The 25,506-nt window shown below is 41.0% G+C and overlaps 5 protein-coding genes across 5 annotated transcripts; 3 read left to right on the top strand and 2 right to left on the bottom strand.

The window, feature by feature from the left end:
• On the top strand, positions 1-3,206 carry LOC120561270 (betaine--homocysteine S-methyltransferase 1-like). The gene is made up of 8 exons (XM_039804309.1): positions 1-104; positions 712-844; positions 950-1,062; positions 1,649-1,840; positions 1,944-2,091; positions 2,203-2,385; positions 2,490-2,718; positions 2,830-3,206. Exons 1-8 carry the CDS (start codon positions 87-89, stop codon positions 3,017-3,019), a joined length of 1,206 nt encoding a protein of 401 aa, XP_039660243.1. The 5' UTR covers positions 1-86; the 3' UTR covers positions 3,020-3,206.
• A 121-nt stretch (positions 3,207-3,327) lies between these two features.
• Positions 3,328-7,783, top strand: LOC120561271 (betaine--homocysteine S-methyltransferase 1-like). Its single transcript, XM_039804310.1, has 8 exons — positions 3,328-3,718; positions 5,042-5,174; positions 5,346-5,458; positions 5,695-5,886; positions 5,995-6,142; positions 6,587-6,769; positions 6,976-7,204; positions 7,329-7,783. The coding sequence occupies exons 1-8, from the start codon at positions 3,701-3,703 to the stop codon at positions 7,504-7,506; spliced, it is 1,194 nt and encodes a 397-aa protein (XP_039660244.1). The 5' UTR covers positions 3,328-3,700; the 3' UTR covers positions 7,507-7,783.
• A 1,425-nt stretch (positions 7,784-9,208) lies between these two features.
• mrps36 (mitochondrial ribosomal protein S36) lies at positions 9,209-13,063 on the top strand. The gene is given in 7 exon segments (XM_039803613.1): positions 9,209-9,306; positions 9,447-9,587; positions 9,913-10,014; positions 11,331-11,394; positions 11,853-11,907; positions 11,909-12,041; positions 12,478-13,063. Coding segments are annotated over 5 exon segments (324 nt in total). The 5' UTR covers positions 9,209-9,306; positions 9,447-9,587; positions 9,913-9,960; the 3' UTR covers positions 12,496-13,063.
• An 89-nt stretch (positions 13,064-13,152) lies between these two features.
• Positions 13,153-16,929, bottom strand: LOC120560772 (pyridoxal (pyridoxine, vitamin B6) phosphatase). Its single transcript, XM_039803612.1, has 2 exons — positions 16,134-16,929; positions 13,153-14,295 (listed from the first exon to the last, which is right to left on the bottom strand). The coding sequence occupies exons 1-2, from the start codon at positions 16,723-16,725 to the stop codon at positions 13,949-13,951; spliced, it is 939 nt and encodes a 312-aa protein (XP_039659546.1). The 5' UTR covers positions 16,726-16,929; the 3' UTR covers positions 13,153-13,948.
• A 2,528-nt stretch (positions 16,930-19,457) lies between these two features.
• Positions 19,458-25,499, bottom strand: LOC120560771 (UDP-glucuronosyltransferase 3A1-like). The gene is made up of 10 exons (XM_039803611.1): positions 24,798-25,499; positions 24,448-24,549; positions 24,201-24,321; positions 23,702-23,865; positions 23,289-23,453; positions 22,242-22,441; positions 21,865-22,010; positions 21,606-21,691; positions 20,809-21,028; positions 19,458-20,703 (listed from the first exon to the last, which is right to left on the bottom strand). Exons 1-10 carry the CDS (start codon positions 24,880-24,882, stop codon positions 20,436-20,438), a joined length of 1,557 nt encoding a protein of 518 aa, XP_039659545.1. The 5' UTR covers positions 24,883-25,499; the 3' UTR covers positions 19,458-20,435.
• Between the last annotated feature and the right edge of the window lie 7 nt (positions 25,500-25,506).

The following is a 25,506-nucleotide window of genomic DNA, read 5'->3' as shown; positions in this document are numbered from 1 at the left end:
GGAACAACAATCTGCACTCTTCAGGCCAAAAGAGGGGTTTGCTGTTACCAAGTGCTTATTGCTCTAACTGAAACTGGGAAGAAGAGATGGCACCTGGCAAGAAGGTAAAACAACTTTGTCTGTAGATGATACTGCATGTATATTACTTCAATCTTATGCTGCAGAGAACAGAGATTTTGTTGATGCAGCATGCAAATCTTTACCATCATGCAATGTAAGTACATACTTTGGGTCATAGTTGTCTTGTTGGTTGATGGACTGTACTGTTGTGAGAAAAATGTTGTAAGTGCAGGTTTCATGTGTGGGAATGCATTTGTGTGTGCGTGCATGTGGTATGTGAAATAGCTAGACTAAAGCGGTCCCAGCTGGAGAGTCTGGATAGGCTAAAAACTGCTTCGATCTTTGCACCTTGGCACCCAAACTGCATCTTCTCTCACATACACACATACAAAATCAAAAAAATTTGGATGCAAACATAGATATTTGTATATGTATTAACTGCAAACTGCAACAAATATCGCAAAACTGTGTGACATCACATGTATGTGCCTGTATTGTATATTGTCTTTAAATCACATACATTTTGTCGTCCAACTTTGCCTTTTTCCCCGTTGTATTTCTAGAGATAGTAAGTACAAAATATCAATAAGCGTACACCATCCAGTGTAGAGCTCAAGTGATGTGTGTGCATGGTTCCCTCAACTCCTGCAGTGTATCATTGAGCGTCTGAATGCCGGGGAGGTTGTGATCGGCGATGGAGGCTTCGTGTTTGCTCTGGAGAAGAGAGGCTATGTGAAGGCCGGGCCATGGACGCCCGAGGCTTCTGTCACACACCCTGAGGCCGGTAAGACAGCACACACACATGTTGTATCCAAAACCATGTGAAGGGAAGGTGCACAAACCTAATAAAACAAAGTTGTACCTTTAAAATGACAAATGTTTCCATCAGTGCGGCAGCTGCACAGGGAGTTCCTGAGGGCAGGATCTAATGTCATGCAGACATTCACCTTCTACGCCAGCGATGACAAACTGGAGAACAGGGGTCAGAACTTGAGACTCTCTGTGAGTATCCAACTATAGCACTTTACAGCCAACATTAGCGATATCAAAGAATTTCTAATAAGGGAAGAAGTTCCACTCTCGGGATACTTCCGGCTTCTGAACTGGTTGCAGTTCCACTCTGGTTCCATATAGGTCATCACAGGTGAGTGCAGAATGAATGGTGGTCTATGGCGTTATACCCCTCAGAATCCACTTTTCTCAGGATATAATTTGTGTCCAATCAGCATTCATTAGCAGAATGCTAAATGACATAAGTACTCGTTCATTCAACTACAATCAACTCTGAGATTTCTCAAAGACAATCAGGCAAAAGCGACAAATTTAGCCGTCTAGCTCCATAGAGTCCCATTCATTTTGCTCTCGCCTGCGATCACCCCCAGTGGAACTCTGGTGGAACTGAAACCAAATTCGGTACAATGGGGCTGAATAGGGAGTGAAATGGCTCTCCGTAGACCGGCTCCAGCGAGGTTGTGCAGATCTTGCAAATTTCACTTTACCCTGGTTGTGTATTTATCAATAAACATGATGTGTAGCCTATTGTACAAAGCATGGATCAACAAACACATGACCTGCCTCATTCTTTCAGGGGGCACAAATCAACGAGGCCGCCTGTGACCTGGCAAGGGAAGTAGCCAGCGAAGGAGACGCAATGGTAGCTGGTGGAGTGTGTCAGACTCCATCCTACCTGAGCTGCAAGAGTGAGATAGAAGTGAAGGCCATCTTCAAGAAACAGCTGGAAGTGTTTATGAAGAAGAATGTAGATTTCCTGATTGCTGAGGTAGATTCATGTCTTATTTTAAGTCATGTCATATCAATGCTACTTTAATCTGAAATATGATTAGTGGAGCAAAGTGGTGACTGTGTTGTTTCTGTCATTGCAGTACTTTGAGCATGTTGAGGAGGCGGAGTGGGCCGTGCAGGTGCTGAAGACCAGCGGAAAGCCTGTAGCTGCTTCTTTGTGCATCGGACCGGAGGGAGACATGCACGGCGTCTCACCTGGAGAGTGTGCTGTCAGGCTGGTGAAGGCCGGTACGTATTTTATTTACCCCGCATGATCTCACGCTTTATCCTTTGGTTTCTTTAATTGAAAGTCAGCTGTGTTCTCTTATATGACAATGACCATTTTCCTCTGTCCTCCAGGTGCCCAGATTGTTGGAGTCAACTGCCACTTTGACCCAATGACCTGCGTGAAGACTGTTAAGATGATGAAGGAGGGAGTGGAGAAGGCCAGGCTGAAGGCTCACTACATGGTACAGCCCCTGGCATACCACACCCCCGACTGCAACTGTCAGGGATTCATCGATCTGCCAGAATTTCCCTTCGGTAATATGTTCTGCTTGGACATTAAAAGAAAACAAAAAAACATCATCAAGTGACAGCTGTGTAGTTGGTAGCTTTTCACAATTGTCTACTTTTTCCTTCCTCAGCCCTGGAGCCCAGGATCCTGACCCGCTGGGACATGCACACCTATGCCAGAGTGGCCTACAAGGCTGGCATCCGCTTCATTGGTGGCTGCTGTGGGTTTGAGCCTTATCACATCAGGGCGATAGCGGAGGAGCTGAGCACCGAGAGAGGGATAATGCCCCCTGCCTCTGAGAAACATGGGATGTGGGGTGCTGGTCTGGAGATGCACACAAAACCCTGGGTCAGAGCCAGGTAAACCATCCAAAATATTCAATATACTGAAATGCACACAATTTAATGAATAATATTATTTGGTGCATTTTTTTTCTTCTCTGTTTTAACCTGCATCTTTAACCCCTCTAGGGCCCGTCGTGACTACTGGGAGCATCTCTCTCCCGCATCTGGCCGTCCCACTTGCCCATCCATGTCCACACCAGAGGGCTGGGGTGTGACCAAGGGCCATGCTGACCTGCTGCAGCACAAAGAGGCCACCAGCACCCAGGAAATGAAGCACGTGCTGGAGATGCAGAAGAAGACCAAGTCCTCTGCATGAGCGAGATAGAGCGAGACCACCAAGGCAACGATCCCTTCAGTCGGACAACAAGATAGGAACAAGGGGCAAGGAGTGAAGTCTTTCCAAGTTCAGTTTGGAGATAAAAAAAAGCACTTGTAACAGCAATGCTCCACTTGTGGAGTATTACTATGCAAACCCCAAAAAATAAACCTGAGTTTGTAACTTAGTTTTGCTGCTACGTGTTGTCAATGTTGAATGAGTGCTATTAGACTGCTACAACAAACACAAACCATTCAAAGAGCGTATAAAACAGTGTCTGTAACTATAAATATGTCACACATTTCACATATGCACTGTTAGAAGTAGAAGTGACTTACTTACTGATTTGTTAAAAGTGGCTGCCCACTATCATGTTGGACTTTGTGAGTTTGTCTATTCAGGGTCCAAAAAACAGGAACCCACAAACTTACAGTATAGGACAGACAAACACACCAACAACCATACTTAACCGGTACACACACAATACTATCATTCAGTTAAAGAGGGCAGGGAAACGAGTAAACATTGCAGTTTTGTAACTTGGCAGCTGCCAATCAGAGCAGCTCTCACCTAGACCCCTCCCCTGCTTCAGAGAGATTTATAGTGGCCTTCTGCTCAACTCTAATGTAGCTTCAGCCTTTCAAAGTCTAAGCAGTCAGGGATCCACACAGCTGCAGGACCATGACTCCAGGAAAGAAGGTATGTGTGAACTTATGTCAAACTGCAAAGTATGCTATCAGGACTGTCCTGCAAAATAGCCATAATGCAGGGAATTAAAACTGGTAGTTTTGGGGAATGCCAATAATTATAATAAGTGATGTCTAATTGTAAAGACTCTTGTGATCCAAAGTGAAGATTTGGCAGGTTTTGAGATATTTGTGTCTGAGATCCATCCCAATGCACTGGAGGTAAATGGTTGAAGTGGGGAGACTGCAGGACATACTGTACTGCATATTTATGGTTGTGTTTTTGTGTGGTGTGTATTCTGGGCAGAGGGATATAGTCTTTCTAATGCATCTTCTGCACAACTGGCATATTCGGTGTTATGTCTCTGACCACTGAAGCTCTGAACTGTTCATGGAGACATAAGACCAATAAAGCCACTCTATTTAGTTATAAAAAGTGACTTCAAAAAACGTCCAGATGAAAACTCCTCTGGACTGCTCATTGTTACTCTTGACGTTGGAAGAAATCAAACTGACCTGTTTTTCAGCTCCCTATGATATCGATGGTGATTATAGTAATTGTTATAAAGTATTTATTCTTAAAATTAGTTAACAACAGAGGAATTACTTTTTATTACTGTTTTATTATTATTTTAGATTATCAAATTGTTATAGTTTTATTTGTGGATTTTTTTTGGTGAGGGTTCATAACATGAGTGCACACCAGGTGGAGCTTTTCTTAGATTCAAACATGTGAAACAACCAATTATAAATATCTAGTGCTAGGGCAGTGAATTCAAACTTATTACAGTGATTGCTATTTACTCAACAGTTTACACTCTATGAATGAATTTGGATGCAAATAAATTTTGCTGACACAGTCTAAAATGTAATAAATAAATATTCATATTTAGTATTTTCAAATTGATAGTCTGATATTTTTTACTTTGACAGCCAAGCATGTTAGAATCAAAGGTTCAGGTCTATCAGTCAGTAGGAGAAGTGCAGCTGTTCTCTGACATGTGCTGCTGTCTTGATGGCTCAGGGTCACTGAGAGAAGAGGGAATGTAGCCCTGGATTGATGTATACACATAGATATAAATTTGTATTTATTTCTAGTGCCTACATTCCTCTGGCCTAATTGGCATTTATTAAGGTAAACAGAGTCAGTCTGGCCAGAGTCAGGCCATACTGCTCTACAGGGCCTTTACTAGAAAAGCGTAGGATACTGGTGTCAACTGTTGTCACTTTAAATGTAAACCTGCAGACCCTTTGGCCTCAGTGGCTCATCTCCAGCCTGACTGATAGTCTTGTTTCATCTCAGTTATTCTATGCTTACATTGAACCATTATCACAGGGAATCTTGGAGCGTCTTGACGCTGGGGAGGTTGTGATTGGCGATGGAGGCTTTGTGTTTGCCCTGGAGAAGAGAGGCTACGTGAAGGCCGGTCCGTGGACCCCTGAAGCCGCCGCAGAGCACCCTGAAGCAGGTGAGAACACGCTATTTTACCAACTTTAGTACTCCATTTTAACTTAAAATGGCTTCTTCATTATCATCTGCAGGTGTTACCTGCAAATTACCCTTCCTTCTGCTTTATGTGTCACAGTTTAAATACCTTTTAATGCCTTATCATGAAAATCTGTTTGAATGATGATTTCAGTGCGACAGCTGCACAGGGAGTTCCTGAGGGCCGGGGCCAATGTTATGCAGACCTTCACCTTTTACGCCAGTGATGACAAACTGGAGAACAGAGGCAACAAAGTCACCTTCACTGTAAGTTAAATGGGACATCACACCTCTTTCATACCTTCAAAAAGTGACTAAAATGACTCAAACCAGCAACAATGTCAAGTGTTAAAGTAAAAAATGTAGAAGCAATGCTCATTAGCAGTACCTATAAACTGGTAATCTCAATTTCCACTCTTCATAGAAACACTAGTGATATTTTGTTTATGTGTATCAGGGTCGTCATTTTGATTCTCACCTTTGTTTCACACTTCGTTCTGCAGGGAGCTCAGATCAACGAGGCCGCCTGTGATTTGGCCCGTGAGGTTGCCAATGAAGGCGATGCTCTGGTTGCCGGAGGAGTGTGTCAGACTCCATCCTACCTCAGCTGCAAGAGTGAGACAGAGGTGAAGGGCATCTTGAAGAAACAGCTGGATGTTTTCATCAAGAAAAACGTGGACTTCCTGATAGCTGAGGTAGAGATTCATTTGATTTTTTTAACCACTTAACCAAATTTATTTTTAATATTTTATGCTTTTTTTAGTGGATGTCCTTAAGTATGAAAGTGATGATTTGTCCTGCAGTACTTTGAGCATGTTGAAGAGGCCGTATGGGCTGTGGAGGTGCTGAAGGAGACAGGGAAGCCTGTGGCTGCTAGTATGTGCATCGGACCAGATGGAGACATGCACGGTGTTTCACCTGGAGAGTGTGCTGTCAGGCTGGTAAAAGCAGGTGGGTACAGTCTTCTATAACATACTCATGATAACTTGTTATTGGATACTGAAAGTAAATGTTAGAGAAGCATGAAATGTGAGAGTTCAATTTAAACTTGTTGATATGAATTCATGTTGTCTTCTCTGTGTGACTCACTAGGCAATGTGTCCTAAGATGGCAAGGACACAGAGATAAGACCCATATGTTCGTAGTCTACTGGTATTATGAATTATTAACTGGGACCAGCTGACATGCCAAAACTGTTTCTGGTAGTTGCTTCGTCGAGTCACCAGCACCAAAATGTTGACCACTAGAGGACTCAGCCAAATTCGAAATGTCTTATAGATTCAACCTAAACCTTGCAACCACAACTGTAAACCAAAGTTGGTGCTGTCTCTTGAACCTGTTATTTCTTTGCTTATCTGTAACAGTCAGCTCACACCAATGCATGTCCTTATGTAGGTGCCCAGATTGTTGGAGTCAACTGCCACTTTGACCCCATGACCTGCGTGAAAACTGTCAAGATGATGAAGGAGGGAGTGGAGAAGGCCGGGCTGAAGGCTCACTACATGGTGCAGCCCCTGGCATACCACACCCCCGACTGCAACTGTCAGGGATTCATCGATCTGCCAGAATTCCCCTTCGGTAATAATATACTATGTTGCATTTAAATTTGACCATTTTATTAATGTAATCATTTATAAAAATTACACCTTAAAAATAATTGCTTTCTCACCGTGCTGTTGGTGTACTATATCACATTGCAGCAAGGTCAAGCATTCAACACAGAAATAAGCAGTTTCATCATAAGCAACCACCCTGCAATCAAATGTGTATACATCTTCTGTCAGGTCTGGAGCCCAGGATCCTGTCCCGCTGGGACATGCACAAGTATGCCAGAGAGGCCTTCAATGCTGGCATTCGCTTCATTGGTGGCTGCTGTGGATTTGAGCCTTATCACATCAGGGCAGTGGCAGAGGAGCTGGGCCCCGAGAGAGGCTTCCTCCCAGCCGCGTCAGAGAAACACGGCAACTGGGGTGCTGGTCTGGAGATGCACACCAAGCCCTGGGTCAGAGCCAGGTCAGAAGCAACTTTTAATCTGTCGCTGAAAAACTATAAATATACACCTAGTTAAGTTAAATGTGAAATATTGGCTCTTCAGCACCAGAGAGTACTAATTACTATTACTTTTTGTCTCTTCTAGAGCCCGTCGTGACTACTGGGAGAACCTGAAGCCAGCCTCTGGTCGTCCCCAGTGTCCCTCCATGTCTGCCCCTGATGGCTGGGGTGTTACCAAGGGCCACACTGATCTTATGCAGCAGAAAGAGGCCACCTCTCAGGACCAACTCAAACAGCTGTTCGACAGGTCAAAGAGCCACTAAGTCAGTGACAGAGTCAACTGACGCTGCACAGTGGTGTGCACTATCTTTAAACAGTGCTGCACCTAACACATATAATGTTAGGGGCCGAATGTTCACTTGAGACTGTCACTGTTCTGTGCAATCTATTGACTGTAAAACTGTAGTTTATGTGTGGCCACAGTATTGTCTCAAGGCAGGAGTCGGCCCATGTTAAGATCGGGACTTTTTTGTTTTCCAGGACTCTGGACCAGATTGTTTAATAAAAAATTATCTAATAAAATGTGACTTGGTCACTTGACTGTTGGGTTGTAGTTTATTGCTGTGGATGGGTGGGTGGATGTCCATCAGTTCCATGTAGATATGTGATAACCATGACACCATGCACGCAAACATATTTACCATTGGAAGAACTATAATGCAGGGACAAATATAATATAGACTTAAAATTTTCGAAACAGAGAAAAGCTTCAATGCAATGATGCAAGTATCCTTTAATGATTATGCCAATGTAAGTGAGGCAACATTTAACAACATACACATATTAACACTCAAGTGTCTCTCTGCAGTCTGCACAATATAATGTCATATAATAAACATGCCATAAAGGTTTGGAAAACCCATAATCTCACTCTGTGGTTTAAGGGTTGGAGATAGGCTTTATTGTTTATGAATGTGGAATTACACGAGTAAACATTACAAGGCTTTAGAGAATCATGCAACTACTGATGGATCCAGTAGATGGCGGTGTTGTGATATCATGGTCCATATTCCTGACCACACTTTTTGTACAAAGAGCCTTATAGGAAAGATGTTTCACCCAGTTAGCAGTAGTGGCAAAACGTTTGATCGTGTTCTTTTATTTTAATTTTAAAGCTATCCTTTATTCCAAGTGTTTTCAGAATTTTAGATTCCACAAGACCTGCTGTACAGTAGCTATTTTCTGTTCAAAGATTTGATCTTTTGTGTTAAAGGGGCACTCCACTGATTTTACTCTTCACAAAGTATATTCAGAAAATAGTTAAAAACAAGTATTTCATGACCCTGGTGATAGCTTAGGCTATCTAATGTTGGGCTTGGCCTGCATTACATATAGGAGATGGAGTTTACAAGACATTCACGTTTACCAATCAGGGAGGGTCCACAGATGCTATTATGTTACATTACGTAAATTGTAGGATACAGGATTTTAACCCATAAAGCCGCTTCACATGATCCGTGCTAAAACTGCTCTCTGCTGGCTGTGCCATTGTCTTCTTATGGGGAGAGCGGTGGCGACAACTCAGAGGAGGTGCTAACCTTGGCGTGGCGCACCGTTTGAAACTGCCGCTACCTGGACTGCGCTTTGCCTCTGTGATCACGTGTAGGCGGCTTAATAGGGACAAAAACTCATGAGATGCAAACTCTGCTGCTTTGATTTTGACCATTATTGGTTAAAATAATAATACTAAAATGTGTCTCTTATAGGCTGTATCCTGATCCTGAACAACATGGAAGGGCAATTTAAGCTATACTTAATTAGACTAGGTTGTATTGATGGTGTAATCATATATAGTGAGATCATTTGATGTCTATCTCCTAGGCCTGTATGTTTTTTTTTTGGAATCCTGAGAGAGATTGATTGATTATGTCTAAAGCGCACTGTGAGTTTTCTGATGGTGACACATCTTCTCGTGTAGAAGATCTCTGCTGCTTTCCTCGTCATTGATTGGACAAGCCAGGAGCACTTGACCTTGTTATCCCTTTTTTTTTTTTTCTAAGGCGGAGTGAAATTATGATATTTGTCTTTGCCCTAGCACACTAGTCTTGTATTGACGTTTTAAGGTATCTCACAGATTATATAATTGCCTTTAAATAGCTTTATGAGAAATTCAAGCCTTGAGCCTTGCTTGACCTTGACTGTCTGTGTTTTATGCGGATTAAGGTCTTTTATTGGTCTATTTTTGTATGTCCTTTTTTGACAGGAGGCTAACGTTGCATAGCCTACCGGAATGATAGGGCTGCAGTATGGCCTGAGGATCTGACCTCGCAGGACGATCACTGGGTCAACACATCTCTCATCTGTTGTGTCCATTATCCCAAGAAAGGTAAAGACAAAACTAGAGGTAAGGTATTGCTAATGAAAGACTACAAATGTAGCTTTATTTTAAATATTCTAGTCTTATGCGTTATGAAATTTAATATTCTTGCTGTATCGTCTAAAGATCAATCCCCTACTGATGCCATGCATTGTGTTGTAGACTGTGAGAGGCATCTTCCTCCTGCACCTTTACCATGAACTGCGTTCTCTGGACCCTTGTGTGTGTGTGTGTGTGTGTGTGTGTGTGTGTGTGTGTGTGTGTGTGTGTGTGTGTGTGTGTGTGTGTGTGTGTTATGGTATAGACTTCACTGTTTATAATAACTGCAGCGACATCTTGTGGTGTGTTTCAGCTGCTACAAGGAGCTTCTTTATACCGGAAGTGATCCTGTGAGGTCGTCATGGGAAGCAAAGTCAGCTCCAAAATGGCAGCGCCCGCCGCCCGAGTTATCCAGGTAATGTTGCTCCTGAGATTGTAAATACTGTAGACTTCAGGGTGTTACGGTGAGATTCACGATGTCAAGTAAACATCTCATTGTTCTGTTGTTCTGAACAGTTGGTGGCTTATTTAAGTGAGGCGTTTTTTGGGTGACAAATACCGTCGTAACGTACCCTTGTTGATGTCCTTGTTTAACCGCAAAACGCAGGCATGTTATCATGTTGAGAAAGAAGCAGAAAAGGCTTACAGACTAAATTAATATGAACGTTTATTAATTTTTATTTATTTGACAATGCCGTTTGCTCAGTTCGTCACAGCTGTTTGCTGGATTCCGATCTGTTCAGGATGTAATGTTAGCTAGATCGATGAAGTTTAGCTAAATAAATAGCTGTTAGGACAGAAAGTTGTTGTTGACAGTTAACTTATTCAGTCCTCTTGTTCTCTTCTCTCGCTCAATGACAAAGATCTGACAGCCTTTTTTTTTTTTTTACTTGTTAACTTTAGATTTAAAAGAATGCCTGTCCAAATGTTATCAGACCAAGTTGCTGTCTTTAAATTTGCTTACTTTTGTTCAGTGCAAAACCCAAATATATATTCCATTTACAATGACAGTGTAAACTGAATTCTGTTATTATGCAAGATCAAACGCAAACAATAGCAAATTATTTCATCTGAGAAGCTAGGACCAGGACACCTAAACGCTTAAACCATTCATTGTTTTCTGTCATGATTGCTGTTTCAGCCATAGTATGCATCAAAGTTACTGTCATCATGTGTACGTTTTGTGTGAGTCTCTGTCACAGTCTGAGGCTATGGTCATCATTGAAGAGTTACACTTTAATCACACAAAAAAATAGTAATTGTCTGCCCATGTGTTGAGGTGTCTGCCACTAAAATACTCTGGTACACAAGCTTTAAAAAAAAAATAATAATTTGAAAAGGTCAACAGTTATGTTTTTCAAGAAACAAGGTCCCAGTTACCCAGGTAATCTAGCTCTCTGCACTTGCTGTGAAAGGTTAAAACAAATCTTTCCACACAGAGGTGGATAAACTATCATGAGAAACGAGCTCATTCTGTAAAGACAAGTTGCTTTTGACTTGGCATTTTTCCGCACTTTTCAGCACCACAAACATCTGTGTACCTCCACTGTATATGATTTATCGGTCTCCCCGGGCGAATACCTAAAAAAGATTAAGCATATAAAGCCAAAACTATCTGCATGCTGACTGCTGAGATACCTCATGAGGGAAATGGGACAATATCTTTTTGTTTAGCGTTAAGTGGCCCTTTCATTCACACAGCTGTTTGTTTTAATGCATGTGTGTTTGCAGGCTGTTCGGCCTCACGCTCCTCTGATCAAGTTCCCCAAAAGACAAGACGTCGCAAGGCCCAATGGTGAGTATGAAGAAAGGGAATGATGGTCAGATAGTTGGCATGATAACATAAATGAAGGAACCCACCCTAAAATTGACTCTTGGTGATGTAACCTGTAACCCTTATTGTTTCATGGTGTATTTTCTCTTTCTGTGTCAGATGTCAACATAACATCTGGTTGATATAGGCCTACTGTTTTTACAGTGATTGATTTTAAACTGTGTAAGGGTACCTAACGGTAGATTTTACTTGAACAACTCAAATTTGAACCTACACCTTGGCCTACATATGAACTGTGGCTTTTATACAATAGTCTGATAGGTGAAACTCAACAGTCATATAAAGAAAACATTTAGCAAGGATTTAGTACATTTTGCTCTAGAAAATTTGCTTTTACCAGTTTATGATGTCTGATATCTCCTGAGTGCTTCTTGAGTTACCTTTTATCTGTAATGACTCCCCCCCCGTTTGTTTTCTAGTCCAAGAGGCATTGAAAACGTTAGCAGTTAACGCCTCACCACACAACGCTCCAGCGGCCTCCTTTATCAAGACCTCATGTACCGTTGACCCCCATTTCTGGCACGCCAGACACCCTGGCCTCTATTCAGCTACTACCTGCAAGGTACCGCAGGAGACCGATGGCGGTGGATGAAATGGACTACATCCAGGTGAGGGATCACCTACATCTTAAACTATACCCAGAACACTTCACTGGCAATTTGGCCTTTTTAACTTTGGTATCAGTGAGAACATAATCTTTATCCTTGATTTAATATAAACCTGCATAGTAACTTTTGGCCTTAAAAGTCCTATAGATTAGTAGAACGTCTGTCTGCATTGGTACTGTATGTATAGGTAGTTGATGTTCCAGTGATCTCCAAAAGATTTGGTTTGCACTGACATAAAGGAATTCTAATCGATCAACAGCATTTAATGAACATTTTACAACTAGTTGCAGAAACTGAAATGTAAACATAAGTAATGTTTAGAGAGAGTGCATGTGCAGTGTCATGTATGAGGAGCTTTCATGCCATGTTCCTTATGGGTAAATATAAGTTGGTTTTTCATACAGATTCTTATTTTTTTTTTATTTCTTCTTCACAGCGTGGTGGACCAGAGTGACATGAAGTAACTCAACCACTGCAACCAGAGTCCTTATCTGTTGGAGATCAGTATGTGTCTTTAACTCTGTTCCTCAGCACAAGAGAACCTATTGCCACATGAGACATGATGTAGAATAAAGTATTGCATAAAGCCTGTTAAAATGTACATATGTTTATTTTTTTAGATAGAATTGTATTAAGTTCATACTAAATGGATATCTTCAGCAAAGCTATAACGAGAGTCTAGGGTTTCCTTATTTACGATTTCTTATAAGTTTGTTTTTGTTAAACCTTGGTTTCAACATTATACCAACATAAGATTTTTAATTTAGTCGTATTTTTTTAGCTTCACTTGCAATACCACCACATCTAAATCAAAGCATGAGGCTCTGTTTCATAGAAGAAAATGGTAAAGTTCCTTTGCTTTTCATGCCTTTCACTGCAATACACTAACTGATCTGTTTGTTGGAAATAAACCAGGCTGAAGTGATGCTGGATATCAAGTTGCAATAGTACTGAGTGAAGTGGTGTTGAGTTCATGTTAACTCCTGCTGGATTTAAACGATTAAAAGAATATTGTGTTTTGATTGTGGTGTTCTTATCATGCTTGATGTAGATGCGGAGACACAAAACAAGCAGAAGATAAGGACATTTGTAACAGATGAACAAAATCATATTAAGGATTTATTTTAGGTATTTATTGTGGTTACCGTTGCTGGCATGCTCTATATGGTAATCATTAACATTGAAATTTCACAACAGAGCAGTATGACCGGCCACCATTAATGTGTAACTGGTTTTCTAACTATGAGATTTAGTAAGCAGTTAAGTACTCGGATGAATATTGGCACAAGTAGTACAGATGTGACAGAAAGGTGAATATACACTTCACCTGTCTGACTGGCAGATTGTCATCTTAGTCTCCATCAGAGATGAGAAAAGTTCAGTTTTTAATTATCTCCTCTTGCCATGAATTTATCAAGGAGAAGTCACACCCAGGCAATAACATATGAGGAAACAATTCTGCAAGTACATGTCTGCCTTCTGGCAAAAAACAAAAAAAAAAAACCCACTAACCAGCTCCTAAACACATTAATGCCGTTACAGAACAATTCGTGGCTTTACAAAAATACCTCTGGATGTTCAAAACCTAATATCAAACACGACCGATTAACTTTTTGAAGAAGAGAGTGCAGTATATTCATATATTACTATAAACACTTACAGCAACAAGGAACTGTCAAGTCACAAATGGGCACAACACTAGAAGACACAATGAGGTATGCGCTGAATTACTGATTATTTTATATTCTCTCCTATGCATGTCTTGGTCAACATCAACAGCGCCTTGTTACTGAGGAATCTTTCTTGTTTTTGATAATTGATAGGTATTTTTTTTTGCAAATGCCAGACTAAGCATTGTACTTGCAGTAGAAGCAATCTATGCTCTGTACTGGAGGCGAAAGGACTCATCAGTTGCTCGGTTCGCCCAGTTCCTCAAAAGCAGGTAAGAAATCAGCAATGGTGTCCACCACGTAATCGGGCACCAAGCTGTGGTTGGTGCTCAGCTCACTATTCCTGTACTCCTGGGCCTTTTCGATCTGAGACACACCGGTGAGAGTGAGCATGGTGTCGAGGCCGCAGTTGGATCCAAACAGCATGTCTGTCTCTAGGCGGTCCCCAATCATCAGGCACTGGGCGGGGTCCACCCCACTGAACTGACTGGAGATGCACTCGAACATGAAGCGGCTAGGCTTACCGATCACAGTGGCCTTGCGACCTGAGGACACTTCCAGGGCTGCAATGAGGGACCCGGAACCTGCCGGGGTATAGAGGAGACAAAAGGTTAAATTAAAGTGAATCTGGGCGCCCGGATAGCTCAGTTGGTAGAGTCAACGCAGCGGGCCCAGGTTCGACTCAGACCTGCGGCCCTTTGCTGCATGTCATTCCCCCCTCTCTCCCCTTTCATGTCTTCTGCTGTCCTATCAAAATTATGGCTGAAAATGTCCAAAAAAAAATAATCTTAAAAAATAAAAAGTCAAGTGAATCTTAGGACACATCTTCTCCAGCCACCCAATAACCCGTCTCCTTCAAGTATGTTTGGGTGCAATTGAGATATTGTGTATTATGCATCACTGGGGCTGGGCGATATGGAGAAAATCAGATCTCACGATATTCTTGATGAAATACATCGATATTGTAGGGTTGACAATTGGTGCTTTCAGAAAATATTTTTTACAAATGAGATTTGAGATAAATGTAAACTGTTTCAAGGAAATTTATACAGAAAAAAAATTAATTTCCCCAGCTATATACTGACTAAAACAAATCTGCAATTCTTTAAATTATGTTCCCTCAAAGTGTTTCACAACAGAAAATGGAGTTTGTGCTCGTTTATCAATTTAGACAATGTAACGGTATATAACAGTATCTCGATAGGATTTCATCACGATATGATTCTATTGAAAGACGATAAATCATCATATTGAATTACCGCCCAGCCCTATATCACTTATCTACAGTGACACACTTTGTAACAAACGCCAAAACAGAAAGATTGATGGAGGGAGATTTATTCTGCAATGATGATTAGCGGTTTTAGTGCTGTGACCATGGTTTTGCATGTGCTGCTAGTCTACTACCAATCACATACAGCATATGGCCTATGTACAGCCTAATCTTTTCAATACTTTTGGGAGCATTTTTGTCTTTAAAGCAACAGCAGGGAGGGGTCAGGAAATGAGGGGAGAGATCGAGGAGGAATGACCTGCAGCAAAAGGCCCCAGGCTGGACTTGAACCAGGATGATTGCAATTAAATGATGAGCCTTGAAAACTTAGCCCGCCCCATTTTCACCTTATATGGAGGCCCTGCTAAATTGTTTTAATACCTTTAGTATCTCAGTTCATGTTGCTCTTATATGATGTATATTCATTCCTAAATAGATTTGGGTTTAATCAAACTGACACAAACCTGAGGCCCGGTGGTATTTAAGCATGAATTTACTGGATAATGCTGGGTAATATACTGTAATGAAGCTGCTACGTGTAGTCTGTAGTGTGCACTGTAAATGGTGGGGTGATGGGGTACATACACAACGCACAGAGAGTAAGAAGAATGATAGTCAGTGGGGACCTCCCTATTCAGCCATCATCACAGTAAACACCATGTCTATTTGTATTTTAAACAAAACAAGTGTGTAACTCAGCAGAAATGCATAACTGTTGTTAGTTGAAACTATTGTGTTCATTCTGGAGATAAAAATATGCTGTCTAACCATTCTGTCACAGCAGATTCACAAACACTCCTCTCTACGGATATCTTACAAAACACTACAGCTGATAAATATTAAAAGGAAACCATTAAAGAAAACTACTGTTGCAGGTTACATCTCTGTGAAACTGGAGTTGTATCACATTAAAAGTGCTTTACTAACTTATAATACAGATTATCTATCTATCTATCTATCTATCTATCTATCTATCTATCTATCTATCTATCTATCTATCTATCTATCTATCTATCAAATGCTTATAATAATAGTCACTACAAACGTAGGCTCTAGTTCTAGCTGACCTTTTGGGCCTGTGCCCAATTAGCCCTTTCAGCAATACAAATAGCCCAAGCTTCCAAAACGTGAGCCTCATCACCACCATACCTGGCAGTATCCTTCCACTAGACAGAGGGTGCCACGGGTCGTTGTCGGTAGCCAGGAACAGACAGTCCGGGTCTCTCAGGTAGCACGAGGCTTTGGCCAGTTTGAGAAAAGTCATTTTATCATCATGTCCCACCAGCACTGCCTTGACGTCCGGAGCCAGAGCGCAGTCGTAGATGGTGGCGTCCGGATCGTCCGCCTCCTCTACGCAGGGGATGCCCGCCTCATCCAGCTCTCTGCGCAGTCCGTCGCAGCCCATGACAAACACCTGGCCGCGGATCTTGACGACGTCTCTCAGGTAGAGAGCCGAGCAGTACGACGAGCTGAAGATCTGCTCTAGTATCACGTCGGTGAAGCCCAGCCGGCAGAACTTGTGCACATAATTCTCCCGGGGCCTGGTGCAGTTGTTGGTGACGAACACTACGTTTTTGCCGTGCCGTATCAGCGAATTCACCACCTTCGCCGCGCCCGTTATCGCCTTCTCTCCGTGCCATATGACCCCGTCGCAGTCGAGGAGAATGAAGTCCTTCGCGTCAAGCAGATTTCTAATCTGCGGACCTCTAATTTTCTGGCAGCCTTTGAAGGCGCCTGCCATTCCGGCTTTTCCCTCGGTTTCTTCCGTGTTTCACCTGCTAGTGGTTCCCCATGTCAACGGCTGGTGCATAATGTGGTAAAGCCAGCTGGTAAAACGATATGAAAACAAATCAACGTCAGGAAATCACATTGCGGAGTCCTTGCTTGGTGCGGTTACATACACGGACAGCGAGCTACATAAACAATTGACCTCCAACCACGCCCACGTTGTCAACACTGACCAATCAAACGGCAGCACTTTAACCAATCAAGTTTGAGTGTGTCACACGACTTTTATAAGCAACATCCTCTAAAAATTACATTGCGCCCTCTTGGGATGGACTCTTAAATATGACTTTTTATTTTATGTTTTTAACGTACATCACCTCTTAATAACAGAGCTACGCCGAATAAAGAGTGGCGGAAGAGGTACTCACGCCCTTTATACTTAAATAAAAGTAGCCTCCGACACTAAAACTACTCTACAGGTAAAAGTTCTGTATTCAAAATACAAAAAAAGTAAAATGTAAAAGTAGTCATTATGCACAACGGCCCCTATTATTATTATAATTATTATTATTATTATTATTATTATTATTATTATTATTATTATTATTATTTTTACTTCAGCTCAGTTGCCTGTTCACTATTACTACACCTAGCTCAAACAAATTGCAGTCCCTAATTACACCCCTTCAATAAATCCTACCTTCATGAAGGTTGTAATGTACAGTTTTTTTCAGTTTCTTAGAGGTGTTTCTAATATTTTGGCCACCCAGTCTATAAACAATGATTACATCTTATAAACATATCTTGGCATAATGCAACACAATTCCACCATAAACAAATTACATCCCCTAAAAGGATCATACAGTTGAATCAGAACATTATAACCTTCATGATGGTAGAATCTATTGCAGCACTGTTGTATTAGACCAGGAGGACTTAATCAACCTGCAAATGTGTGTGTGTTTTTGTAAAATCTTGATCTGCAAAGTAGCCAAATACAGCCATCAGAAAAAAAATGTAATGAAGTGAATCTAGTGAAGCAGTAGTGTAAGGTTTCACAAAATATTTACCGTAATACATAGTAACCGAAGCAGATCCTGAAAGCTGTTGCAACTTTGATAACAGCTGAATACATTTCCTTCGTTGTTAATATTCTAGTATTTTTAGAATTGGGCTTAATTCTTGCCCATGAACAAACATCCACACATTTTTAATCACAAGTCTCACTCTCAATTAAGTATTTTTCTCGGGTCACTAGATGGGGCTCTAATCCACAAACACAGATTTGAACTTCAGAACACACTGGTTAAAATCCCAGCAACTCCAACTCCAACACATACAGTACATCCATGCAGTCATACCCTTTCTACAGTCCCCTTACTGTCTCCCCATTCGGCCTGTAACTAACTCACTGGAAGTCACTGAGCCAATAGCAAAGGTTTACATTAAAGCCTATAAAAATGTATTTCTCATTTCCTCTTTGAACTTACCATTGTACTCAGGGCAATCTTCTGACCCTCAATAATTACAGTACTTACTCAGCCACAAAGCTTTGCTTTAAAAACAACCAGTTCCTTCCTTTATGCTGCCGTTCTTTGTAAGACACAACTCGTCAAGACAGGAGCATGGTACTATTAAGCCATTTGACAAGTGTGCAACCGCATATCCCCTTTTATTTTAAAGATCAAAATTTTTTGGGGGCTTCTTGGACAGAAAAGGGGAGAGAGAGGGGGGACGACATGCAGCAAAGGGGGCACACACTTTACTGGGTTAACTAGAGATCTCCCCAGGCATATCCACTTTTAATGCCAGCTACATGTATATTCAAACATCCTTTTTACCACGCTTATACAAAATTTACATCATTGCCCCTACATCTCTCTCTGACCTCAAAAGAGCACATTAAACTAATAATATTTCAAATACACAGTTACCTTCGACTTCTTCCATCTTATATGACATTGTGATGCAATTATCATTATGTCATTTTATTTTTGTTGATTGTATCTTGCTTGTCACTGCAGGATACCTGTAGTAAACCTGTTTTGAACTACGTTTCATTGTTGTTAATAGATGATTGCAATTCCATCTTAAGCCAAAAATGATTAACAAAATGTATTGTAGTTGCAGTTTTAGTAATAGAATTGCCAAAAGAGACAGTTTATTACTCTTTGGACCATTATATGTTGTCTGTTTTATACAGTGGTATTCTGATCACTAATTCTTCTAGCTTCTGTTTCTCCTGTATTCTTCTCTTTTTTCTCTGTTCTATTTTGCACTGTTGTGTCCTTTTTCTGCTTCATTAAAGTTTCTCTTTTTTGCCGCTTTCTTTTTTGCCTCCACCGGTCCTGTCATGCTTTGGCTGCTTTGCGGTGTCTGTTTTGGATTGCGTGTGAGACCGAGGAAGACTCACTGGCACCTGCAACTGCCAGCCAAACAGACAAATGAAATGCAGGAAAGGAATGAAAGAATGGACAGCTGAATGGACAGAGAACAAGCCGTCCTAATTGGTCATTATTTCCTTGCTAATCTATATTTTCCTCCCTGCTAACCCCCCACACAGATGTGAGGAGTGGGAGGGAGGACAGAACAGAGAGGGGGGGTCCTCCAAGGCCTGCTCTCAACAGTGGCTTGAGCGCTGACCGTGAACATTGCTGTTCGCTTTTGTGTCTTGTTTAGAAAGGGGAAGGGGACACAGTGGAAACCAGTAGAGGAGGGTGTGGGGGTCAGAGTTGAGACTTGCAGGTGGTTAATAATTGAAGAGCCAGTAGACCATAACGCTGCCCCAAACACACACATGCACAGAGGCACAAACAAACTTTGCAGGTAGAGCTTTTTTTTTTTATGATTCAGATATATTCAATGACTATCAACATATTTTGTCTACTTTGTACCTGAACTAGACAAACAAACAACATAAACCATTTTCAACATTCATCCATCTTCCTCTAACATGGCTTGCTGCCATTTGGAAACATGCAATACAAAAGCACAAAAGCATTGCTTAGTTATAGTGTATGTGTGTGTTTGCATGCGTACTGTCGCCACCCCTGCTTGCAACACAGCCAGGTCAAAGCAGCACAGAGGTGTTGGACAATGTGGCGCTGCAGTACAAATGAGTCGTCTGTAGACATGATGGCGCTGGGAGGGGAGAGGGCAGAACACTAAGCATTATGGCTATTCCACTGAAGGGAAAGTGGTATTAACGAAAATGAAACTCTTTTCAGTATACAAAAAGTACCCAAAATGAAAACAAAATTATGCAACAGTATTAATAGCATAAAAAAACGTTTTTTAAATCCATTTCTTTGCACACTAATATTGGAACCACTTTACAGTACTTTGCAGCTTTCCTTTTGATAATCAAACTGAATGTTCTGGAAAAAACACAATTTTCTTAGTTATATTTTTGTCCTGAAGGGATATCTTTTCTGGGCCTGGTGGGGCTATAGCAGAAAAGGAAGTTTGAATTTATCGCTTGTGTAAAAGCAAAGGTCTCCTAAATCCACATCACAGCCTGTTATCATTCATTAATTGTATGTATTTATAGGAGAACTGTAATAATCACTTACAACAAGAGTGGTTTATGTATTGAACAACTGCATTATTTAGGGTACATCATTATATTTTCTCATATGGGTACATCATTCAAGTCCAAGATAAACAAGCAACACAGAACTGAGGTATAAGTCTGAAGTACCCCTGAGGAAACGCTTAGTACTGCTATTGTATTTTTTTGTGTTTGTCCCTGCTATTCTTGTTCCTACAGAAAGTCCAGCAGAGGACTACAGGTCCAAGAAGCCCCAGAGAGAGGAGAAGCACCAAGTCCAACAGGTATCTCTGGTACCATGGTTGCGTCAGAGAAGTGGGCCTTAAATGACTTCCACCTTCACTGTGCAGGATGTGCTCCACCCACTGAATGAGTCGAAGGGCTGGAGGGACAGGATGGGATTTGTGGATCCTGCTAAGGGACAAAGCTGAAGACTTAAACCTAGAAAAGAAGAAATAATTGGGAAAATTAAGGAAATAGAAGGGAGACAGACATTTCTGTACTCTACTGGCGTCACAAATGTTGCTCAGCCATCCATCCACATACCTGATGTCCTGTATAAGTGTTTGAATGGTGGAGCTGAGCAGTTCCCTGGTGATTTGTGTTGGGTTGATGGTGAGGCCAAGTCCCTTTGTTTCAGCCCTCACAACATTATCAAACTGGTCTCCAAACAGGGGGATTCCCAGCACAGGAACAGCATGGTACACTGCCTGGAACAAGCTGTTTTGTCCACCATGGGTGATAAAGAGACGCACTTTTTTGTGTCCTGGGGTAAACAGAAAATAGATTAAAAACGTCATAACTGAGTAAAGAAAGTAAGAGTGTTTGGATGTACTACAGACTGGTAAAACCTACAGATGAAAACAGTCTATCTTATAGGTTAGGGTTTAAACAATGTGGACCAAACCACTGCCAACATTTTAGGGATGGGTGTTGATGTACACACATGAACACGGTCATTTTCATGTGCCATGATGTGGTCAAACAAAGCAGCAACAAAATTAAACCACAGGGCAATGACCAGATTGTACATTCATGATCATTCATGCTGTATTTGGATATTCCTCTGTTTATACTTTTAATGAGATAAAACAGATTTACTGAACATTTAAAGCAAGCACATGAGTCTTGTAGTATTTCTTTAGTATGAAGAAAAATTCAATTAAAAGTTAAAATGAAAGAACGGAGCTGCAGTGCAGCAGTGACCCAGTCTCCGCCTGCTGCAGTCATGGTCAGGTGTCTGACAGGAATTATGACATTCATTGTTTTAGTCTTCTTTCAGACAGTCCTGTAACGTGCCATAATGTCTGTAACTAAGGGTTAGAGAGGCAGACTGTTCCTACCCAGAAGGTCATTAAGAGGCAGCCAGTCCACTAGCCTGAGATTGGGAGGTCTGTCCAGGTTTGATGGCCATCGCTTGTGGTCATACCTGCAAGCAAACACTGTTTGTTTTGGGGGGTTGATTTGATCTTTTCTTGACAGTGAGAGAAAATAAATGATGTGTGCTTTCCCACCCCCCATTCATAAAAATGTAGATCTGTGACACATAATGTTAAAAGTGCTATTTTTTAAATGCTTGTATGAATTGTGTCATGCTTTTACCTCCAGAGCACCCCCTGAGGGATCCTGGAGAAGCCAGCCACCAGCTCTACAAGCAGAGGGTCCACAGAGACTGAAGAGACCATTGATCCCAGAGTCACGACAATGAAACCTGCCTCTCCAAAATTAGAGATCCACAACTCAAGATCCTGAGGGATCAAAAGGGTTGGGGTATGGGCAATAGAGGAAATATGCAAATGGAGAAAAATGTGCAGTGTTGAGTAAGGCAGGATGACAGAGAGATGGTTGTGCATAGGAGAGGGTAGGGAAGTCCAGAGGGAAGTGGGAGTGAGAAAGGTAAAGACAGGGGAAGAAAGCTAGTTAATTTTAAAATCTGAGTCTTACTGACGTATTTGGATATGTGTATAAAGAGAAGAGACCTGCTCCACAGGTTTTGCAGGTTTATTCAGCAGACCTCCCACCAGCACAGTGTAGGGCATAAGGGGCTGGGGGAACTCCAGTGAAAAGTCAGTGTTGAAGGCCCAGAGTTCAGCTCCTTGATGTAACTCATCCAGACCTCCGGTGGACTCAAGGTGGCGCTCAGCTACTTGCCTAAATGTTGCCCATACACGCTCCTGGCCTTGATGTAAGAAACGAGACCAAAAACACCAGCATTGTATGCTTAACATTTGTTGAAAGCCATTCATATTGAATTATTATAACTCATTTCTCGCCCGTGGGTATTAGCCAAAGTAGATAGTTGGCTGTTGCAGATTCAAACAATCTTACCATTGAGCAAAGTGAGCAAAAAGAGGAATTTAAGATGATAAAAGACAAAAAAATATGGATTACTGAATTAAGATGATGTGCTAAAAGCAGCTGAAAAAGAAAAAATGTGAGATAAGTATTGATTTAAAAGTACAAATATAAAGTCAGTATATAACAAATGAGAGGAGAATGAGATTAGAAGAAATATGATGTAAAAACCTGAATTCATGAAATAAAAAAATTTGCTAGTAGGGCTGCGCAAATAATCGCAATTCTAGCGAAATTGCAATATGAGCTAGTGCAATATCCAAATTGCAGGGGGGTGCAATATTTAAAAATAAGTGTCAAGCCATTCTAAAATAAAGTATTGTGGTGCTGCAGAGATGTCCCGGCCTACAAATCATATCCTACAGACTAAAGAAAAAATATTTGTTTGGTACAGATCCTAGCAAAAAAATCACACTTGAATCATTTTATATATATATATATATATTTCAATGAAAATGAGAATAATGATATAAAAATAAAAATGATCATTCCCTCCAATATCGTGAATCATATTGCAATGTCAGTCAAAATAATCGCAACTAGATATTTTCTAGATAGATAATATCGTGCAGCCCTAATGTCTAGAGGAAATTGAGAGAGAGAGGGCTAGAACAGCGTACACTGACAATACCCTTGACAATATGTGATCTCCTATGCAACACCATTCTTACCTACAGGAGCCAAGAAAGAATAAAAGAGGTTCTTTGCACGACCCCAGAGGTTCATGTGGTCGGACAGCTGTGAGCTGAAGACTGGGATGTAGGAGACTGGGCTGGGGAGAGCGATGGACAGAGGACCGTTCAGAGGACCAGGATAGAAAGCTATGTAGTGGACACCTGGAGTAAATCAAGAGAAAGGTGCACGGAACTGCTGTAAATGTATTCATGGCTGTAAATAGATTTAAAATAAGACACTATATACATTTGGCTCACAATCAGTTTGAATTACACATTTTAAAAACATTTGCAAATTATACATGTGGAAAGGTATTGATGAGGGGTAGTATATAACTGTAGTATTGTAAAGATTTAAAGGATGATAGTTGTTATGACATAAACCAAAGTGATATGAACAACAGATGTACCAAGTTTGTGCGCAAGGATGAAGGAACATGGGTTAAAAGCATCAAGGATGGTGATGTCGTAGTGTTCCCTCTGGAGGAATGTTATCATCTCTTTGTCCCCTAACAGCTTGTCACACTGATAGGACAGGTGCCACGTGAAGTTTAGAAAGGCATTAAAGTTATCCCTTAGAGAGAGAGAGAGGAAGGAAAAATGACAGTGAATGAAGAGAAAGACAAACAGAGTGGCAAAGGGAGTGAGAAGTAATTTAAATCTGATATATAGTACAATGCTGTTAAATACAAATACATTCAACTATTCACTTTAATCCAAGAAGGTCCAGAAGTCTAAATCGGAGACAAATTGGGCATCCGTAGAAGAGAAATTCTAGAGCCTCAAAACGCAGATGTAAAACCAGACTCAAGATCGAAAACAAGATTAAGTAGCTTATAAGAGCTTGTCTGTTTCACCCAACATAATTCAATCAATGTTACCAAGTCTCCTACAAATCTGTGATGATACCTTCCCAGTAAAAACTGTGTTTGTTGCTCTAGGAACCAGCCATTGTATTCTTGGATGTATTTCTCTCCTAAGGACCAGGTGCTCATCTGATAACTGTCTGCACGGCCTCCATAGGAAAAACCTGGGAGGAGTTCAACAGAAATTTGCATTTAAATGAAAATTAGAGTGACTCAATCAGAGAAAGGATGAGAGTGTTTGTGTGTATTCTGTATATACAGTATATGCTTGTACTGTATGTACAGTTTACCTGTAATAACAGGGTTGCCCAGTTGTAAGAGCATGCGGACCTCATGGCCATGCTGGTGTAAGTTATGAGAAATTTCATCTAATAACAAGTAGTGGCTTCCTCCTGGAGGAGAGGAAAGAAAAGACAAAATAAAACATGCTATCTGAACATAATGGCTCGCTGTTTGCAACATACTACATCCATTTGCATTTTATAAACATACTGAAGCAATTCTCCTTTACAACCTGTACCTTTGACTGTACTTTCTGGATTCACCAGTTCGGCAAGGAGATTTTACAAGAAAGAAAGTTTTACAATCAATATCTCTATTACTATAAGGGCACTTTAACAATCACTGCTCCATTACTTACCAATTAGACAGACAGTCAGGATCTTGGCAGAGTGAAGTACTGGAAGAGCCAGAAGAGAAAAAATGCAAAAAAATGCAATCCCCATGTTGATTTAATAGAGTACCAGGGAGTCCTCTTAAAATAGTCTTCCAATTCAAAAATAAACTGTAATGAAAACCTTTCTGTGTGAACTGAATTCTTTATGAGATTTGTCCTTTTAATTGTAATACAGTAACAAAGTTAGATCCAGTAAGTAGCAGGGGGGAAACGTGTCCTTAAACAGTGATCCAGACAGAGTTGCGATTCAGACAAATGGAACATTTTCCACAAGAATGTTCCACAAGAAATCAAAACGCAGGATTACAAACAAAAAACTGAGCAAATTCACATTCTTGATAAAATCACCTTTTCTGTGCACCACGTTACGTCCTGAAAGGCTTCTTTGTAGATCTCTTGTCCGTTTGAGCCAGGAGTCAAGATTATCTTATAGTCTGCAGCGTTAGTAAAAGTTAACTGGGGAAATCCCAAATCCTTATTTAGTTTACCTGGAATGTATCCAGTATTCTTTGTCTTGCAACAAATGTAAAAGGTCCGATTTATTCCTTATTATTCAAGAAGTTTTGGATGCAAGTCTGCGAGTATGATTCTGTCTATATGACACGTGAGCAGATCTGTTTCCTCTCAAAGTCAGACACTGAGAAGTCCAAGAGCCTTGGACCTGCAGTGATAA

Source organism: Perca fluviatilis, chromosome 6 (genome assembly GCF_010015445.1).
Source record: "Perca fluviatilis chromosome 6, GENO_Pfluv_1.0, whole genome shotgun sequence".
Taxonomy (NCBI): Eukaryota; Metazoa; Chordata; class Actinopteri; order Perciformes; family Percidae; genus Perca; species Perca fluviatilis.
This window is presented reverse-complemented; position numbering and strand designations above follow the sequence as displayed.

Excerpts from the sequence above, each read along its gene's own strand:
- LOC120560771 (XM_039803611.1), bottom strand. The coding sequence starts at position 24,882 with ATGGGGATTGCATTTTTTTGCATTTTTTCTCTTCTGGCTCTTCCAGTA. Across the intron at positions 24,322-24,447 it reads GGGCAACCCTGTTATTACAG|GTTTTTCCTATGGAGGCCGT; the intron begins GTAAACTGTACA and ends AACTCCTCCCAG. Across the intron at positions 21,692-21,864 it reads CCTCAGGGGGTGCTCTGGAG|GTATGACCACAAGCGATGGC; the intron begins GTAAAAGCATGA and ends GTTTGCTTGCAG.
- LOC120560772 (XM_039803612.1), bottom strand. The coding sequence starts at position 16,725 with ATGGCAGGCGCCTTCAAAGGCTGCCAGAAAATTAGAGGTCCGCAGATT. Across the intron at positions 14,296-16,133 it reads TAGTGGAAGGATACTGCCAG|GTTCCGGGTCCCTCATTGCA; the intron begins GTATGGTGGTGA and ends ATACCCCGGCAG.
- LOC120561270 (XM_039804309.1), top strand. Across the intron at positions 2,386-2,489 it reads TCTGCCAGAATTTCCCTTCG|CCCTGGAGCCCAGGATCCTG; the intron begins GTAATATGTTCT and ends TTCCTTCCTCAG. Across the intron at positions 2,719-2,829 it reads AAACCCTGGGTCAGAGCCAG|GGCCCGTCGTGACTACTGGG; the intron begins GTAAACCATCCA and ends TAACCCCTCTAG.
- LOC120561271 (XM_039804310.1), top strand. Across the intron at positions 5,459-5,694 it reads GCAACAAAGTCACCTTCACT|GGAGCTCAGATCAACGAGGC; the intron begins GTAAGTTAAATG and ends TTCGTTCTGCAG. Across the intron at positions 6,770-6,975 it reads TCTGCCAGAATTCCCCTTCG|GTCTGGAGCCCAGGATCCTG; the intron begins GTAATAATATAC and ends ATCTTCTGTCAG.